The 15712-nt window shown below is 48.8% G+C and overlaps 1 protein-coding gene across 18 annotated transcripts in view; it reads right to left on the bottom strand.

The window, feature by feature from the left end:
- CCDC60 (coiled-coil domain containing 60) overlaps nucleotides 1-15712 on the bottom strand; it is a 275404-nt gene that overhangs the window by 8159 nt on the left and 251533 nt on the right. For 13 of the 18 annotated variants that reach the window (XM_049698202.1, XM_049698198.1, XM_049698207.1 and 10 more), the window contains 7 exons: nucleotides 14316-14400; nucleotides 11203-11274; nucleotides 8423-8485; nucleotides 7663-7785; nucleotides 5567-5698; nucleotides 3540-3729; nucleotides 1158-1729 (listed from right to left, as the gene is read on the bottom strand). In XM_049698202.1, the coding sequence (XP_049554159.1) occupies nucleotides 1628-1729; nucleotides 3540-3729; nucleotides 5567-5698; nucleotides 7663-7785; nucleotides 8423-8485; nucleotides 11203-11274; nucleotides 14316-14400 (767 nt within the window). In that variant the 3' untranslated portion in view covers nucleotides 1158-1627. Of the gene's footprint in view, nucleotides 1-1157; nucleotides 1730-3539; nucleotides 3730-5566; nucleotides 5699-7662; nucleotides 7786-8422; nucleotides 8486-11202; nucleotides 11275-14315; nucleotides 14401-15712 lie in introns of those variants that run through there. The other 5 variants (XR_007471770.1, XM_049698199.1, XM_049698200.1 and 2 more) reach the window with 3 other exon arrangements.

The following is a 15712-nucleotide window of genomic DNA, read 5'->3' as shown; positions in this document are numbered from 1 at the left end:
TATCTCAGTGCCCTTCTCCCTGCCTCGTCCTCACACAGGCGTCTTTTTTTTCCTGAATGCAAATCTGATTATTCCCCTGCTGAAAATCCTTCCATGGCGCCCCATAGCCTAGAAGGCATCTAAAAATCTGGCTTCCACCTCCCTCCCCAGACTCCCTCTCTTCCCAACCCCTGCTCTGCGCTACCAACCTGATCTTACAGTCCAACCAGACGTGTGTTATTCTGGCTCCTCAGATGACATTAAGCTTCTTTTTGCCTCTAGGCCTTTGCCCTCCTCCTTTCTTCTCTGCTCCCCCTCACCCCAATTCTTACTGAATACAGAGAAGTTTAGGATCTCTTAACTTTGCAGACTCCTGACAGACTGCATCTCACCTCTATACCCTAATGGCTGTCCCAGAGTCACACTAAACAAAGGGTATCAGTGTGGGTGTCATGCAGTCCCTCTGCCCTCCCCATCAGCCTTTGCTGACTCCATGTAAACTGTCTCCATGTAAACGCTCGAGATCAGGAGCTTGTCTGCTTTGGTCACTGCTCTACCCTCAGAACCCAGAACCCGGTTGATGCATGTTGAGCTCTTGATAAATATTCATTGAATGAGTGAGTAAATAACTGAATAGGTGAACGGATGAGTGAGATGTTTCTTAGACAGAAGAATGGTTCCAGTTCAACTCTCTTCCTTTCCACCCCTTCTGGATCATGGAGAGATGCTGGGCTCCAGCCTTTATGAGTGTTCTGATAATCGGGGCATAACCGCAAATCAAGTCCAGTTGTTTCATTGTTAATTCAGCTTGGCCATCAGTAACAGAGTTAAAATGACTACAGGTCCTATAGCTTAGTGAGGTTGTAGGGAAGCAGAAGATCAAGATGAGAAAAGAGGTTAAATGGCAATGAGCCCACACACATTTGGAGACGACAGGAAGTTAAGCTCCTTGTACAACCCAAACCAGCACAAGATATTACAAGGACTCTTAAGAATGAGATTTTCTGGCACACTATTTGCCTTGTTGGGAAATGCCCCATCCATCCACCCATCCACCCATCCACCCATCCACCCATCCACCCATCCACCCACCCACCTCTATCCAGGACAGTATATGCAAAGCTGAGAAATACACTCTAGCTCCAGTGGTGTGAAATGAGGATAACATCAGTACCTACTTAACCAAGTAATTGTGAGATTTAAATGATATTATTAGGCAATAATATCACCCAGCGCTGGGCCTGTTGTATAACAAAAACTCCATAAATGATAACTGTATGTTATTATCAGGATCTGAACACCACGCCCAAATTCCACAGCTCCAACTTTTTCCCAGCTGAACATCAAACATTCGACTCAATTTTATTATCTAGCATTTGAGGAGGAGAAATAGAGCGAAGGATTCTGGAGAGGGAGCAGGTAGAGTCAGTCTAGACCAGTGAGGAACGGAGGCTGGGAGACTGAGGCTGGCGTGCGAGGCAGGAGGGAGCTCCCACCTGGGAGGAACTCCCTCTAGAACGCTGGCAGGGTCATCTGGTCTCCAGATGCCCCTACTAGGTCATAACGAGTATCCATGAGAGTAGGTAGGAAACAGGAACACAGTGTAGACAGCCCTCCTCCACGGGGATCGCTGGTCAACCCAGGCCCACTACGTCTGGGCACTGTGGGGCCGGATGGGGACGTTGATTCGGTCCTGCAGCCAGCTGATATACTCCTCGTGAGGCATGTGGATGATGTGTTCTCGCACAAACTGAGGGGGAGACACAGTGACAGCCTCAGATCTGGTCTGAAAGCTAGACTCCATGCCCCCGCCCTCCCCAACAAGATCCTGGGAGGTCTGTGATTGAGGCTGTGGCCCCAGGATCCTTCCAACCCTTCAGGCATTCAGAATGCTTGGAGCATCACACTGGGGATGGTCCTCTCAAGAAAAGGGTCTCTTTCCAGCTTCCCGGTTCAGTAGGCTAATGTTAAGTCCCTCATTGTCACCACTGACCCCAAGAAATTTGGAGAGAGCAGGAAAACCCAGTTGTCTGCATCTTTCTTTCTTTTCTACTCCGGAATATCTTTTAAAAAAGTCATTTGACCCTAAACTTTTTGGGTTCATAGGCCCCCTTCGAGAATTGAGGACAACTATGGACTTGCTTCCAGGAAAGGGTTAAGACACAAAACATAGAGCTTCATGTAGATTCCAGGTTGAGAGACTCCCACACCCAGGTTAACAGAAGTTCTGTGATGTTCTCACGGGGAGAAGAGCATGCTAACCTTTATTAGCTAGGGCCACGAACTCAACTCAGTGCAAGGGGAGCATCCAGGCCCCCTCCCCTCTTACCCACTCAGCGACTGCCTTTTCCACAGCCTCCACAATTGGCAGGGGGAATGCAGACCCCGTAACTGGACAGATGCCCTAGACTTAGTTTTGGAGTAGCCTGCCAGAGCCTCTCCCAAAAGAGCTTCCCAGGATGTGGGAAGTAGAGTCTGGGCGGATGAACTTGCCCACAGGGTCATCCTCCCTCCCCCACTCCTGACCACAACCCAGGTCAGCCTGTGGAAGGGCCAACCTCTCATGAAAACAGCGAGAGGACGGAGAATGCTACCCCTTGAGTCACTTCTTCACCTTGAGGCGCTGAAAGCCCTATTAAAATGGACATGTGCCATCAGATAAAGCTAAGGAAGTGACTCCACTGACACCTGTTAATACCTTAGTGTGGGCCGTCCTCGCCCCCCATCTGCTGGCCCCTTTTGATGCCCTAAGGGAACTAGGAACTTCTAGGGGGTAGGGAAGGTGAGCCACTACTGCCAAGCCTTCAGTGGTTCCTCAGCACCCTCCAGATAAGACCAAAACCCTTAACTTGACCATCAGAGATCTGCACAGACTCCTCTTCAGTCCCCTTGGAACTGTGCATCTTCCTGTTCTCTTCCTCCCAAACCCACTGACTGCCGCTGAACAGGTCAAGCTTTGTCCTGCTTTGGGGCCTTTGCACCAGCTGTTCCCTCTTCCTGGCCTGCTTCTCCCCTTCTCTTCACGGCGCTGCCTTTACGTTGTTCAGTTCTCAGCTTTAAAGTCATCTTCCCCCGTGGCTCTAGTTACGATGAGCCTCCTCCACATTTACCTTAAGTCAGGGCTCCTCAGACTTTATTGTCCATACACGTCACCCGGCATCTCATTTAAATGTAGATCCTGAGCTGATGGGATACGCTTTGGAGCCTGAGATTCTGCATTCCTAATGAGTACCCACGTGAGGTCCATGGGCCACAATTTTAAGCTGCCAGATTTAGAGTGCCCCTTTTTATGATCGCCAGTTATTGTATTCACATGTCCATTTATTTATGTCTCTCCAAAACCTCCAAGTTTCCAGGGGGCACCGTTTACACAGAATATAACGTCCCCTGGAGTTGAACAACCAAGGTCACGTGACAAGAGCTCTCCTATTAGATGATGAGTTCCATGAAGGCCTTTATGTCTTTTTAAAACTTTAAAAACTTAAACAGTGCCTGGATGTTGAGAGAGGAATGAATGAGGGTGCCGGAGGCACTGTGAGGGGGAAGGAAGGGGTCAGTACCTCGACAGCCACCGCGATGTCCGGAGAGCACAGCTCCCAGACCCTCATGTCCTGCAGCACCTTCAAGAGAACATGCGGCCGGATCCTCAGGTCCAGATTTTCCCCAAACTTCTGCAGTTTCGCCAGGATCTTTTTGGCAGGGCGGAAATTCTTCAGATCCTCAGGGAGTTTGGACAGCAGGTCAAAGTACCTTCAGTTCCAAGAGGAGAGGGTCAGTTAGGAAACTGCTGGGAGATGGGTCTGGGCACCACAGGGACCCCATCTCCACTATCTCTATCACTCATGTGGCGTCTCCAAGGCAGCGTCGGTCTTTATCTGGGGGACTTTCCTCTCCCCTCAATATAAAGTGCCCACAGGTCAGGCAAGTCTTTACTTTTATGGATAGTAAAAGCTGGAGCACGATTTGCATCGCATTAAAAAAATTAAGGGCATGCTTTAAAGTGATGCGTTTATGATTTTTCTACCAAGCAGACAACGTGAAAAGTTACAAGAAAGGAAGAATGCTGGTATTCTGAAGCTTCTCTTTTTTTTTTTTGAAGGTTTTTTAATTTATTTTTTTAACATCTTTATTGGAGTATAATTGCTTTACAATGGTGTGTCAGTTTCTGCTTTATAACAAAGTGAATCAGTTATACATATACATATGTCCCCATATCTCTTCCCTCTTGCATCTCCCTCCCTCCCACCCTCCCTCTCCCACCCCTCTAGGTGGTCACAAAGCACCGAGCTGATCTGCCTGTGCTCTGCGGCTGTGAAGCTTCTCTTTTGAGAGTTAATCAAGCCAGGGAGGACACAGACACATCTGCGGGATACCTTCTAGGATGCGAGAGGCTCTCACACACAAGGTGCTGCTGTGTGTGTGTGTGTGTGTGTGTGTGTGTGTGTGTGTGTGTGTGTGTGTGTGTGTGTGTGTGTGTGTGTGTGTGTGTGTGTGTGTGTGTGTGTGTGTGTGTGTGTGTGTGTGTGTGTGTTTTCTATGTCCCTGATAACGAGTAAGCAGGAGTCACAGCTTTGTGCATTTCAAGAATCTCTATTAATATGATGACAGCGTGTGAAGGTAGTCTGGGAATCCATCCTTGGGATGGTGGGAACGAGGTAGGTTCTAACCTGGGGGCTCAGGTGCGGGTGACGGCAGCAGTGGTACCTCATGAAAAAAAGGTTTTTTTCCCTGATTGCAGAAAAAGTTGAAGAACTTGATCCTCCATCATACATTGCGGCTGCCCATATTGCTTTCTATCTGTGATACATGTTTAGATATTTATTCCTGTCTCTTTGTAAGCTCCCGCTCTCCATTATTAGCATTTTTGGAGGGATTCTGGGTGCGTTCTCAGGCTTCCCCATCTTACTCGTACATCTGGATTTACTCACCCTGACAGGACGGAGCTTTGGGAAATCAGACTCCATTTTTTTATTGCTGCTAAGCATAGAGACAGGTCAGACAGAGGTTTAAATCCTAACATTTCCCCGTTTGTAAAGTGGGGGGTTAATATGTACCCTTCGGGATTTTTGTGGGGAATAAAATAGATAATTTATGAGAGTGTCTGCCATCCAGTAATCACTCGATTCCCACTGCTTTTTGTTGTACTTATTATCCCCCCTGCGCTGGCGCACAGGGGTCCTGGGATATGCCTGTCTGGCTTTGTATCTTTAAGAGTTAAATTATTTGGAGAAATATAGTTCTCCCCCCATAGACCTCAGAATCTGTAGAAGTTTCAGATTGGTTTGCCTCTTCTGCCTCTCTTATAGGAGATAGCTTGGATAGGATTTGCAAGCTGGATCAGACAAGGTAAATATGGAGAACACAGCTGGGTAGATTATGTGCAGTTCAGGAACTGAGGGGTTCTTGCCTGGTTGTACTCGGGATATAGCCTGGTTTGGGGGTGGGGGTGGTACTGGTGGCCAAGGACAGTTCTGGAGTGATGCCTCTCTGTGTCTTGAAGGATAATGGGATCAAAGGTCATTTTGTCACACCACTGCCCCCTTCACCCACTTCAGGGACTGTCTTATCTGGCTCTCAGGATCTTTACCAGTGCTGTGCAATTTCTTCTGCATCTCCTTTTGCCATGGAGATGTGGTGTCTCATTTTTGCTACATCCTTTTGGAAATTTGAGACAAGGTCAAAAGAACGGAACTTCTGGAGACCTCTTTCTTCTTGGCGCCTGCATCACAGGTTGCATGAGAAAGAGGAAGAAGAATCAGATACTCTTCTCCTTTAACCATCCTAGCTGCCCTTCGAGATCTGAGTTAAACACCTCTTCCTTCTTGCCGTCCTTCTTAACCCTCTCAGCCACTCTAATATACAAGCTGGCTTTGGGCACAAGAGCATACAGCTCTCTCCGAGGTCCTGAAATGCTCAAGTCTCGCTAAATCCAGTCACTTTCTAATCAGCCCTCGTTCTCTCCCTACTTTTGATTGTATTTACACGGCTCTCTCGTCTGTAAAATGAAGGATAATAACGATTCCTGGATCCCAGTGGTGAGGAGGAAATGATAATGTGTGTACAGTGCTGCGCTGGGTGCCAGACACACAGTAGGTGTTTAACTCACGTTGGTTCCTCTCTTCCCCATTCCCTTTATCATTTGGTGTATATGTCCTATCTCTCCACAGAGACTATATTACAAATATAACCATGTCCTCACCTATATATTATGAATTTCAATGGCTTTCCATTGACTCAGAGCAAAGTCCTCTGAGTGACTTGCCCTCCAAGGCGCTGGATTGTTCAGCCCCTACGACATCTTCCAGCTTTATCTCTATCCTTTCCATCCTTTTCCTCCCAGCATTTTACGGTTTGGCTCGTGAACAAAGACTCTGAGATAAAGTTCAGCCTCCACAGCTGGGTTAGGAAGGACTTTTATGATCTGGCCTCTGTCTGTCTCTCCGCTTACCTTGTAAACAACCTAAGCCCCAGCACACCCGACTGCTGGCAGTTTATGGCCCACTGTGCCCCTTCTTGCCTCTGGGACTTCGCTGTTGCTTCTCCCTGGAACTCTCTTCCCTCCTACTGTTCCTGTGTGACAGTTTAGGTTTGAATTCCACCTTTACTATTAATACTTAACCACTGTGTGGCCGTCGACAAGAGACATCTTTGAGCCCACTTTTCTCATCTGTAAAATGGGTCTAATAATAGCACCTACCCCACAGGACTGTTGTGAGGCCCAAGTAATAAAAACGAAGCTCTTACACCCATGTCTGGTACATAGTAAGTGCCCTGGAAATATCACCTATTTTTATTAAGCTGAAAATACTGTTTCCTCCAGGAAGACCTTTCTGATTTCCCTTGGACCTTTCTGTGTTCCCTTAGCCCCCTCCTTATTCCCATGCTGGCCCTCATCACCCTGTGTGGTAATCGCCTCTTTATTTGTCTGTCTCTCTCACTAGACTGGGAGCTCCCAAAAGGTAGGGGCAAGTCAACTTTGGACCTGTGGCCCAGAGCAGCTGGTCCCTCCACCCTGAGAGGGCAAGAGGGCAAAGGGTCATCATGAAACCTTCGCTGAATGGATGAGTTCATTGGGGTGAAAATAGTCACTGTAGTCAAGGGGTCAGGTGGGAAGGGAGGCAGTGACCGGCTGGTTAGAATAGAAAAGAAAAGCTTCTAATTGTCTCCTGCTGCTTGGAAAGTCAAGTTCCAAGTCTCAGTCATGACGTTTATGGCTGGGCACGATGCAGAGCCCACCTACTACTTCTCCCTCCTCTTCAAATGTTCTATGTCCCTTCCTACCTCGGGAGTTTGTCTGTACTTTTCCTGCTGCCTGGAATGTCTCTCCACCTTCTCACCATACCACCAGCTCCTCTCCATGTGTCAGGGCTCAGCCTTAACACCATCTCCTTAGAGAGGTCTTCCTGGATTACCCAACCTGCATTAGGAGGACCCCATGGTTTCTCTCTCTCTCCGAGAACCCTGTTCTCTTACAGTATAGCATGATCATAATTTGTACCTATAAATTTATCAATTCAGTTATTTTGTCTCCGCCCATATTTTCCAGGAGACTACAAGCTCCCTGAGGGCAGGGAACAGGTCCTTCTTGTTCCCTATTATAACCCCAACTCCTAGCATCTGGTGGGTACAGAGTAAGTGTCAGATGAATGTCCTTTGAGTGAACGGATATATGTGTGCCCTTACTTCATGAGGATTTCCATCTTGTCCTGTAGACAGAGGCCAGCCTCCTGGGCCACATTGTTAAACTTGGCCCTCAGGGCGTTACACACCCCACTCTTGCAGTGGATGATGTCACGGTTGCTGCGGCTGTGGACACAGATGAGAAGGGCTTGGGGGATGGAGCCCAAGGGACAGGCCCACGAGGCTGGCCTCCCCGGGCCCCAAGGTGCTCTGCAATAACACCCACCCAGGTTCTCCACCCTCACTCGAGCCTCCTTCAGCACTCCCCTGGAGGTAGGAAAGATAGATCTTCCCAAAAACATCAGGCTGGTGGGTCAAGCCTTATTAAACGAGCCCACAGAGAGACATCTGGTCTCTTCAGCCCAGCAGGTGTTAAGGACGGTGTGATGGAACTGAGAGTACCACCACTTCTTAGCCGTGTGGCCTCTGGCGAGACATTTCACCTGGCCGGGTTTCCGTCTGTTCCTCTGCAGAATGGGACACCAGCCCTGGCTCATAGGATTGGTTTTGAAGAATAAGCAAGATAATGAATACAGAATGCTTTGCCCAGCGCCAAGCATGAAGGAAGAACTTGCTGCCGTTGTCTGTCTGGTTGCTCAGCATCTTGGCCGTGAGCCCCTTGCCCTGGGAGTCCTTTGTCCTTCAGGTGTGTCTATGGCTTCAGGGAGTCTGGTGTGCACCGGGTTATTTCTACACCCCTGGGAAGATGGAGAGTTGCCACAGTCCCTCTTACCTGGCATCTTCCGCTGCCCAGCTGGCCTACCTTTTAGACTTCTTCTGGAGCACCTGGGAGTGGCTGTCTCCACTTGTACTGCTGGATCTGTCACTGAAACACAAAGGTTGGTTTCAGGTTGCCTGGAGCCTTATATTTCCAGAAAGGGTGACTTTAGGGCCCCCATGACACCTGCTGGCCACCAGGATTCAGGTGAGGGTGGTGGTTCTAATCGAGGCATCAGAAATAGAACACGATGTGCATTTCCCCCGCGTCTTGGCCTTTACTCCTACCGGATGCACTGCCTGGACAGTCCTCGTTTCTTCTCTACCTGCTCAGATCCCGCCCTGTCTCACGGCCTAGAGCAAGCTCTGTCTGCTCTGACTCTCCAAGTCCAGCTGTGGCCTCTTGCCTCTGCATATTGTTGGGAGGACACATTGTCTGGATCCCAGCTTCATCTGGATGAGATCGGTCTCTCCATCTGGAGGACAGGCTCATTTCGGACCCTCCCACCATCCTCCTCTCTGCACTTGTCAGCACTTACCCTGGGGCTGAGTGCAGACCTGCTGGCGGGGGGGGGGGGGGTGGGGGTGGGGGTGGGGGTGCGGGGGTGGGGTGGGGTGGGGTCGAGTCCTCCTGGGCACATTGTCTGTGGTGCTCCCGGCCCCAGGCCGCCTCTTCATTCAAGGCTGCTCTTCTCTAAGCTGGACCCTGGCGCTGAGCACCCGCTGCACTCAACTCTGGAGGCAGGCAGAGCTGGGTTCAGAGCCCAGCCCTGGCGCTGCCTTCTCCCAGGCAGTGGATAAGCACCTCTGCTCTGGGTCATCAGTTTCCTCATCTGTCATCAGTCAACTCCTGGTCATCTGACCCTTTCTAGGTGGGGGTGGGGTGGGGGTGAATTCCTTAAGCAGCTGCTCCCTCCTGTGACTCTGCCTGGCTAGGGTCCCTAGATGGGGGTGAAGGTCTTTGCCCCTGCGCATCCCCCCATACATTCTTCCAGGTCCTCCTTCAGTGACCTGGGCCTGCAGCATCTTCTCTCACACGCTGCCTCCCTTTATTTCTCTAAACATTTGAGAAACTGACTTGACTGCTTTATCTGTGTGACTCTAGAGGGTAAGACTGTTTTTCTTATCCCTATGATGTGTGGCTAACCCTTCCCTTCCAGCCCTGTGGCAGGCGGGGCTTCTTCAGGCCATTTCCCAGACCACTCCCCATAGGAAAGGGCCCGGCCTTTGCTGCTTTTCCCAGAGGCTCATTGGACTAGACCTAGAGACCTTAGGTCTGGCAGGTGATGGAGCAAGCCCTATCCCACCTTGCTGGGAAGCAGAGCCCTAGTAATAGTACCCAGAAGGCCATGTGTTTGGATTCCACCCAGCTGCCCCAACCTCTGCTGCTGAACTCTCTGGGGGAGCAGGCTGGCTTTGACCTTCCTCCTGTAGACGGCTCTCTTCTAGGGCTGATAGTGTGACTTGGCGGGGAGGCAGGAGAGGAAGGAAGCGGTGTTATTAGCTGTGATAAACCAACCAGCAAACAACAACAAAAGACCCTTCTGCCTGTCTCAGTCTCCCCTCTCCTTGGCCCTCCTTGAGTTTTAGCCATACTGGTCTTTGCTCAGTGCTTCTAAGCTTCCTCCTGCCTCAGACCCTTTGCACATGCTATTCCCTCTGCTCAGAACACTATTCCTACTATTCCTTCTAGAGCAGGGACCGTAGGCTCTACAGGGGGAAGGGCATAGGAATCACCTGGAGAGATTGCTCAGAATGAGAATGCAGATCCCAGATCCCAGACACAGGCTAGCTAATTCTTCTTTTTTCCTTCAGGTCTCAGCTTAAATGTCAAACTCAGCCTTGGTTAGAACCCTGGTGCTCAACATTCACCAAATCCTCCATAATCCTCCTTCAGAATGCCTTCCACAGTCATGATTATACAGCTACCTCTGTGGTGTTATTTGATAAACGCATGACTCTCCCATTAGAACAGCAGTTCTCAACCATGGGCAGGATGCAAGGGGTCCGTGAACGCAGATGGAAAAAAACCAGCTTTTACCTCTTCACCCAGCCTTTCACAGAAATGGAAGTCACCACTTCTACACATCACGTTAAAATTGTGGGAGAGATTTTGAAAAATCATTTACACTTGACACTAAAATTACAGTAGTTATTAGACCTGCTGCTAAGTCTTATTGTATAAGGTATTGCTAAAGAAGCTCACGGACGACTATATATCTCACGTTTGGTTGTAATATTGTAATCGATATTACTATAGATTTCTTTGTAAACCTTTGTCATTTATAGTCTGCATTTGAAAGCATTTTTTCTGAAAGGAGTCTGTAAGCTTCCTCGGATGGTCAAAGAATCTATGACACAAAAGGAGTTATGACCCCAGACCAGACAGTGGGATCCACCCACGTGGTCAGACTGCTCCTGTCTTGTTTGCTGCTGAATCTCTGAAGAGCTGAGCACAGTTCCTGGCATACAGTGGGGACTGAGGAATATTCTATAGATGAATAAATGAATTGAGGGCAGACCTTTACCTCCCCCATTACAAGTCACCCAAGTAAAAAGGGAAGAGGTAGTTCTGTAACATACCCTCCCCACTTCATCCCTCCACTACCAGAAGATTGTAACTTCATGGTATACGATTATTGGGAAGAAATGGCTGAATACTCACCCCCAAGACCTGGGAGTTAAGGAACTTATTTCCAGGGAATAAGGAAGAAGATGCCCCTCCCTGCCCCACTTTCCACAGTCTGGTGAGGGGCATCTCTGCAACGCCACCCATAACTGTGCGGTGCCTCCTGACCCACCTGCTAGGGCCCCAGGCCTTCCTACCTTGATTTGCGGGTGGTCTGCATGTCTTTATAGGCAGAATCACTCTTGTTTTGTCTGAGCGTTGAGAAGATACTGCAAAGCAAGATGAGTCACTTAATAAGGCGCTGAACAAATGATGCTCCCCAAGGCACTAAACATCTGTGGGAGAGTTCTCCTTCTAGGGCAGGGATCCTAGGCTCTACAGGAGGGCATGAATCACCCGGAAAAACTGCTCAGAATGAGGCAGATTCCTGAGCCACACTCCCAGAGATTTGGATACATCCGGCCTGGAGTGGGACCCCAGAAGCTGATTTTAAAACCACACACACAGACTTCCGATGCACGTGTGCAGGGAGCATACTTTGCAAACCTTAGCATTTCCTGGCATACCATGAAACGATGCCTGCTTGAAGTGCCTGTTAAGAAACGCGGTTTCCTCTAAGGATTCTGATCCAGTGGGTCTGGGATGAAGACCAGAAATTTGTAGTTTTCACAAGCGTCCCAGCTGATTCTGATCTTCAGGGACATTTGTAAAATACTGCTAGAGGGTTTTAAGAAAAGGTCATCTTCCTAGTGATGTTATGGTCTGAATGTTTATGGCCCCCCAGATTCACCCCAAGAGGATGCTGTTAGGAGGTGGTGGCCTTTAGGAGGTGATTAGATCATGAGGGTGGAACCCTGATGACTGGAATTGAAGCCCTTAGAAAACAGACCCTTGAGAGCTAGCTTGTTCTTTCTACACGTGAGGACACAGTGAGAAGGCAGCCGTCTATGAGGAAGAGGGTCCCTGCCGGACGCTGATCCGCTGCACCTCGATCTCGGACCTTCCATCCTCCAGAAACTGTGCGAAATAAATGTCTCTTGCTTACAAGCCACCAAGTTATGGGATTTTTATTACATCAGCCCAAATGCCCTAAGACAGGTGACCAGAGCGCAGTCTGGCCCTTGAGGCTGAGGGCTGGGAGAGAAGGCTTTCAGGGGTTCCTAAAACCCCCAGAATTCTACGTCAGTCTTGATGGGAGCAGACCTGCTGTCTAAAGTGAAATAGGAATCTACATTTTTAAAGTGCGGAGGGCAAAAGCAAATCTGCAGCTTCCCCTAACTGTCTCTGGGCAGCTCCACAGAGAAGCCTTCAATATCTGCTGCCTTAGCAAGGGATTAGGGAGATTTTTCTCCCGGAGGAATTGAAGAGGATGGGAAATTTCAACAGGTTCTTGCACTGTAACCATGGTTATTTTATCATTAAAGTGAATGCAGAGGCCACGTGATGAGTTCTGTGAGAACCAGGTTCTTGTGTGGTTTTGTCTTTGAGGACCTGAAGCAGGTCACTCCCAGCCATCCTTCTCCATCTATGAGATGGGACCATGGTATTGGGTACTGGTTAATCAACCTGTCTCAGCGAGTGGCTGCAGAGGTTCCATGGGACGCTGTATGTGAAACAAAAGTAACCACCACCACCACCACTGTCACCAATTTTTGTTTGCTTACAGTATGCCAGGCACATGCTAATATGTTAAATGCATTATCTCATTAAATGCTTCAAATGACTCAGTGACGTAGACATTATTTCCACAACAATAAAAACACTTTACTAGGAAATTATCATTTAATTCTTATTACAACCCTTTGGGATAGGTTGTTAATGAGCCTCATTTTACAGAATTGGAATCAGGCTCAGAGAGGTGAAGCAACTTGCTCAACAGCACACAGCAATTAAATCACGGAAATGGAGATTGACCCTAGTCTACTTGGTACCACCGCCAGTGCTTTGACGAAACACAATCTCATTTTACAGATAAGAAAGCTGAGGTTTAGAGAAAGGCTGAGGGACTTGTTCAAAGGCACTAGGTCTTGAACCTACGTCGGTCTGACTCCAAAGCCAGTATTTCATGTTGTGAGTTCTTGCAAAGGAAGGAGCCTCTTGGAGCTGATGCTTCATCACTGTCATCTGTCTTTAACACTGATAAATCAGGCGCAGCGACCGGGGCCTTAAGGGCCAACACTGTCTCTGAGAGCCTTCAACGCCACCCTCCAGAGCCCCGATGTGAGTTGAGGCAGCAGCAGCCAATTCATCATTAACAAGCAGAGGCGGGTGTGATGCTTGTGAACGTGCTTGGTGAACCGTACTTATGCTAATAACAATAACCGATAAGTCATAGCCGGCATCCCAGGAGGCTGAAGGTGATGATGAAACTCTCCAGCGCCTCATTTATTCTCAGGAAGTCCTCTGCTTACTCTGAGGGATCCACACTTGGAAAGGGAACTTCAGCTCTAGCCTGCATGCTCTCTGAGGCTTTTAGAGGCCAGAGGTCCAGTGGACAGGGCTTTCCGCCGGAAGGAGGACACCTCAGGTTCAAGTCTGACTCTCTGAGCCAATTACATCGGTTGCCGGCTTGAAACTTCAAAGGGTTCTTTTTGTTCCTAGGATAGAAATCAGAATCCTAGAGGTGGCTTCCAAGGTCCCCAGACAGACTTATATCTCTACCCATCCCATCTGGGAAGCATTTCAGTTCCTTGAAGGTGCTACGCTCCCTTTGGACCATGTTTGCACATGTGCCGTCTGCAGTATTCACTCCCCGTGCTGGCTCTCCCGGCGACCCCCCAGCGACTCTGGCCGGTGAGCTCCTTCTCATGCTTCATCCAAAATCTCAGCTTAAAGTTTCTTCTTTGGAGGGAACTTCTCTCATCCCCATCCCGGACTAGATCAGATGCCCCTATTATGTCCTCTCACAGGTCTGAGCTTTTCTTTCATAACACTTCCTGCAATTAGTACGGTCCATCCATATTCATAAATACTCACTAAAAGAATGAATGAATAAACCTCTGGGTTCCTGGGAAGCAGGGCAGCGGAGTGGATAAGAGAACAGTTTTTGGAATACAAAAGATTTGGATTCGAGATGTGGCCTTACCATTCGTTAGCCTCTCTGAACCTCATTTCCTTATTTGTAAAATGAAGACAACAGTACCTACCTTGTAGGGTTGTTGGAAGAACTCAGGGAGGTGATACACATGAGCAAAGTACACGGTTCAGCGCTTGTCACAGAGGAAATGCTCAACCGTTGGGAACTGCTGTCCTTTATGTTATCACTATGATGCTGACATCCTCTATTTGCCCAGGTGTCAAAAGAACATACCTGGCTGCTTGTTTTTGCATCCCATCTGCCATTGTGACTGTTCTCTGAGCATCTTCCCGAACCATCTCCAGGAGCTTCTGCAGATCTGATGGGAACACAAGAGGTCACTGTCTGCAGGGTGCTCGTGAGACAGGACTGCGCAGGTCACGGCCCAGCCCCCAGGCCGATATCGCCTCTGCTCTGGCGTACTGGGGAGCCGGAGAAGGATGTGACCGGGGTCTAGAAGTCTGCAGGTTGTAAACGTGACTCGTCTGCTTCCAACCAGTGACTGGCCATCTCCTCTGGGACGACAGCTAAATTCCTCCCCGTGGCCTGTGAGGCCTTGAGGGTCTTGGCTTCTTTCTATTTCCTGTTTCATCTCAGTCCTCCTGGCCGCAGCCCCCCTCCACCCTGCCCTTAAACACTCTTCTGTAGCCTGAGATAACTGTTTCCAATTCCAAGAAGAGATCAACTTGCCCGGAAAACCCTCTCTGATCCCAAAGACCTGAAGCTCCAAACCGGCGATTCGCAGGCCGACTCTAGCTCGTAAATGTGTTTGACTTGATTTGATGTAGACGCTCAAACTTTTCATAACTGGAAGTTTTCACATTACAAACCTGGGCCTCCAGTTTCCCTGGAAAAGACTCTGAGGTGGGGCTCATCCCGTGCTGATGGGGCCCTTTAGAACTTCCAGTGCATTCTCCAGCTCCCCGTGCCCCCCCACTCCTCACTGCATTAGTTGACTTGCATATTCATACTTCACATTGTTGCTTTTTACACGATGTAGAGATATTTCTTTGTGCCTGACTATTATGGGTTGACTTGCGTCCTCCCAAAAGATAATGTTCAAGTCCTAATCCTCAGTACCTCAGAATGTGAATTACTCATATTCTTATTTAGAAATAGGGTGGCTACAGGTGTAACTAAGATGACGTCATACTGGAGTAGGATGGGCCCTCAATCCAATACGACTGGTGTCCTTGTAATAAGGCGGGAGAGACACAAAGGGAGAAGATGGCCATGTGATGACAGAGGCAGAGACTGGACTGCTGATGTGCCTACAAGCCAAAATGCCAAGGCTTACCAACAACTACCACAAGCTAGAAGAGGCAGGGAAGGGTTCTCCCATACAGATTTCAGAAGAAGCATAGCCCTGCTGACGCCTTCACCTGGAGTCTAACCTCCAGCACTGTGAGACAATAAATTCCTATTGCTTTAAGCCAGGAAATGTACTTTGTTAAGGCAGCCCTGGGAATCTAATACATGGACACTCTTAAAAGTTGGAAAATAATATATATTTGGAGTAAGCTAGGTGCTTCAAGAAAAGTGGGACAGTGGAAGCCCTAAGTGTTTTGTACAAATACAGATGGGCAAGCAGTTGGCACCCTGCTTGTCATACAGGCAACTCTGTCAATATT

This window comes from Orcinus orca, chromosome 15, assembly GCF_937001465.1.
Source record: "Orcinus orca chromosome 15, mOrcOrc1.1, whole genome shotgun sequence".
Taxonomy (NCBI): Eukaryota; Metazoa; Chordata; class Mammalia; order Artiodactyla; family Delphinidae; genus Orcinus; species Orcinus orca.
This window is presented reverse-complemented; position numbering and strand designations above follow the sequence as displayed.